At 53.3% G+C, this 3,753-nt stretch overlaps 1 protein-coding gene across 1 annotated transcript in view; it reads left to right on the top strand.

Moving 5' to 3' along the window:
* The window catches only part of LOXHD1 (lipoxygenase homology domains 1), a 117,801-nt gene that overhangs the window by 111,177 nt on the left and 2,871 nt on the right, over positions 1-3,753 (top strand). The window contains exon 37 of the mRNA XM_004684005.2: positions 1,229-1,387. Within this exon, the coding sequence (XP_004684062.1) occupies positions 1,229-1,387 (159 nt within the window). The remainder of the gene's footprint in view (positions 1-1,228; positions 1,388-3,753) is intronic.

The following is a 3,753-nucleotide window of genomic DNA, read 5'->3' as shown; positions in this document are numbered from 1 at the left end:
GGAAGGAAGGAAGGAAGGAAGGAAGGAAGGAAGGAAGGAAGGAAGGAAGGAAGGAAGGAAGGAAGGAAGGAAGGAAGGAAGGAAGGAACCCCAAGAACCCTTCATGGGCAGGGCCATGAGTCCACCAATGGGCCTGGCCAGCAAGTGCTTATGGAATACCTGCTGTGTGTCCACCCCGCAAGCTCCTGGGGATGAAGCAGGTTTCCGAAGGGGATAAGAGGGAACCATCACTTAAAGACAGCCCCCCAGTGAGAGGTTAGAACTGAATGATTCTGGCCACTGGAAAGAAAGGATAATTACAGGACATGGTAGAGGTGCTAATTATTGCTAAAATGACAATCTAATTGCAATATGAGAATAGATCAAATTAATGCTGTACAACTAAATTTACACAATGTACGTCAAATTTGTTTCAATTTTTAAAAGTTAGTAGAAAATTATAGCAACGATTAATTAACTGATGAATTAATTAAAGACAGCCCACAACGTGGCAGGACCAAAATCACTGCCGACATTATCCCATGTCTGTGAAGGTAAGGGTTCAGTTAATTAAGAAGTTAGACATTCACCCCTAAAACAGCACGGGAATCATGCCAGACAGCAGAGAAAGAATCCTAGTGAGGGGTGGAGGCAGAGAGGACTTGAGATACTTTGTAGAAAAATCCCAGTTGGATCTGGTTCTAAAGTCACCTCTCCTCACCCACCCTTCCCTGTTGCTGAACCCACCTCAGAGAACCTCACCTCCCCCTGACACCAGAGCTGCCTCTGACCTACCTGCTCATGGTAAAGTCTGAGCTCGGCCTGGCGGTGACAGACTGCCCCACCCTCTCCATCCAAGCCCAGAAGGGTCTGCACCTCCCAGCCCAGAATTCTCACCCATGGCTTTGCCAGACCCACAGCAGGGGGCCCTCCCCTCGCTACCCTCCATCAGTCTCCAAACCCCACCTCCCCAGCCAGCTCTGGGCTTCACTCCTCCCCACTCCTGACCACTCCTGACAATGCTGGGCTGTTCTTTGGTGCTAAGCCTGACAGTGGCAGGCACTGAGGGGCTGGGATTGTCTTGTTCTCAGACTAGAACGGACCCCTCAATGTCAACTGACTTCAAGTCTTGCCGTCCTCTCCCTGCTTCTCCAGGCCAGTGCCTGGAATGCAGTAGGCATAACATAAAGGCTTACTCCTTCCTTGGTGGGCGTGGGCAGCTCTCATCGGCCACACCTGTTCCCTGCAGGGGGACTACAGACACGTTTGAGTTCGACAGTGTCTTCTTGGGGGACATTGCTTCCCTCTGCGTGGGCCACCTCGCAAGGGAGGATCGGTTCATTCCCAAGAGAGAGCTGGTCTGGCACGTCAAGACCATCACCATCACCGAGATGGAGTACGGCAACGTGTATGTACTGGGCCCCCTCTCCAGAAAGTCTCACTCCCTCAATGGGGCAGGGCTGAGGCTGGGCCGAGGGGAAGACAGCAAGAGTGGGAGTGTGCACCCTTTGGGGCCTGGGCGGCCTCCCTCAGGAGCTGTGAGGTGGGGAGGGAAGGAGCCACCGTACTGGTTTGGAGATAGCTGGACCCTGAGTGTCCAGACTTAATCCCGGGCCACTTCCTTGGATGAAGCGTCAGGCAGATGGGAGGTCCCACCTCTCCCCCACCCCCATCACTGAATAATGACAAAGAAGGGCAGCTTTCAAGTCTGCTGCTCCCTGTCCGGTGGGTGGGTGGTAGCACAGGCTGGACTGGCGGGAGCAGAGGCCAGCTGGGGTAGCCCCAGGGCCATCTGCCTCCAGGCTCCCAGATAAGGAGCTTTGCATTTCCCTCACCAGGGCCTTCTGGAGGCTTGGGCAGTTCTGGAGGATTAAGGGTTTTAGTTACCTGGGTAACAGTCCACAGCCATTCCGGTTTTTCTAATTAAAACCACTTGGTAACCAAGTTGGAAGCCAGAAAGTGCCTGGGGCTCTGAAAGGCAGGAAAGTGGAGGAGAATGAAGAGGGGAGAGGAGGGGGGAGTGACAACCCCCCCCTTGGCTGGGGGGGTTCCACTGAAGGAGCACAGGTGCACAGCTCTGGCTGGGCTATACCCCCCCCCCCGCCCCCACTGCCAGCCCTCACCATCTCCTCATGCCCCTCAGGGTAACGCCTTCCACCATCAGCAGACCCGAGAAGCCACAGCCAGGCAGAGGCCTGCCCGATGAACCCAGGCAGGTCTCCAGACTTCTCAAAGCAAAGCCTGTCATGTGCAACCTGCAGGCTCCCTGGACTACTCCTAAATACCCCACAAAGGTCCCACCTCCAGACACCATCTCACTGAGGGTTAAGGCTCAACTCAGGGGTTGGGCAAGAACACGCTTCAGTCCAGAGTGGCTTCCCTTGGGCTGTGTTATTACTTGTGATTCTTCAGGGAGAAGGTGGAGCAGACTGCGATAACACTGTAGGGGGTGCCGCGCCCTGTGTTCCTGCCCCAACACCACTGATGAGCACAAGGGAGGGGGCCCCAGAGGCCAGGAGGGTAACTGACAACCCGCTGGCCAGGAGCAGCTCACAGCTCCTCTGCACACCGCCAAAATAAACAGAGCACAATCTTATAAGACAATAATGAAATAGTCATCCCTGAAGGTTAGCTTTAAGCCTACAATGTTGGGGGCCTCCCTAGTGGCCCAGGGGTGAAGTCTCAGTGCTACCACAATGAAAGCCCGGTGCAACAGACTGAGTTTGGTCCCCAGCCAGGGAGGTAGGTGACTGGCACCGCAGACCCCTCCTGTCTTACCTGCTGCTCCCCTCAGTGGGGTGTTTCAGAAGATCTACCTGTTCTGCTCCCCACTCTGTCTCTGGTGAATCCTCTCACCCTCCGTACCTCTGGCCTGCACCCCAGTTCTTCTACACAAAAAATAAGTAACACCTTTAAAAAAAAAAAACGTAATGTTGGTTATAAGAGAGACACTAAAGCGCTCAATGCAGCCCAGCAATTTCCGGTCTCAGGAGGAAGGGGAAGTGCAGTCTCCTGGCCCATGAACCTCCCCTGGATGGTTGTCCTGGGCTGAGTTGTAGAATTTCTCCTCCAGTCCAATGAAACATTTTTTTTTTCCTACAGCCTCACGAGGGTGGCCTTTCACTAGGAGGGCTGGAGAAGGAAGAGCAGCCGCAGGGCACGCTCTTCCCAAAGGGAAGGAGATCCAGGCACCAGCGCTGTCTCCTGGCCGGCTGTGAGGCCGTGGGAGCAGCCCCTCACTCTCTATCCATCGGTCTCCTTTGAGGAGGAGAACCAGATGCTTCTAGAGTCTAGTTGTGGGGAAGGATGCAGGGGCCCTAGCCTGCCTCGTGCCCGTGGCTTCTGATGGATGAGAGCCTGTCTCCCCCCAATGTCTCACCTCCATCTGGAAGGGAGATAGTGCTTCATCATTGTGGTTGTGAACGCGCCATGGTTCTAGAAACCACAGCATGGTACAGGCCACACACAGTTCCTTGCCTACCACCATATTATCCATCATGTTTGGATTTCCATAAGAGACAAACAAGTGCAATCTCAATTCTTACAAATGCAGGAAGCTTAAATTTTGGCTTCCGACAAGTCCTGGTGCTGACTCCTGTTGTGCAATGGCACAGGTAGCCTCAGGATTTCACTGGAAGGACACACAGGCAGGCCTGTATTTCTTTTTAAAACACCAGTTACCGCTTTATCTCAGTATCATATTATACATAATCACTACCAAAATTTGAGTAATGCAAAAAAGCATGTCAAAGAAAGTAAAAATACCCTCGTCCC

Source organism: Condylura cristata, unplaced genomic scaffold, assembly GCF_000260355.1.
Source record: "Condylura cristata isolate star-nosed mole 26May11 unplaced genomic scaffold, ConCri1.0 scaffold00016, whole genome shotgun sequence".
In the NCBI taxonomy this organism is placed as follows: Eukaryota; Metazoa; Chordata; class Mammalia; order Eulipotyphla; family Talpidae; genus Condylura; species Condylura cristata.
This window is presented reverse-complemented; position numbering and strand designations above follow the sequence as displayed.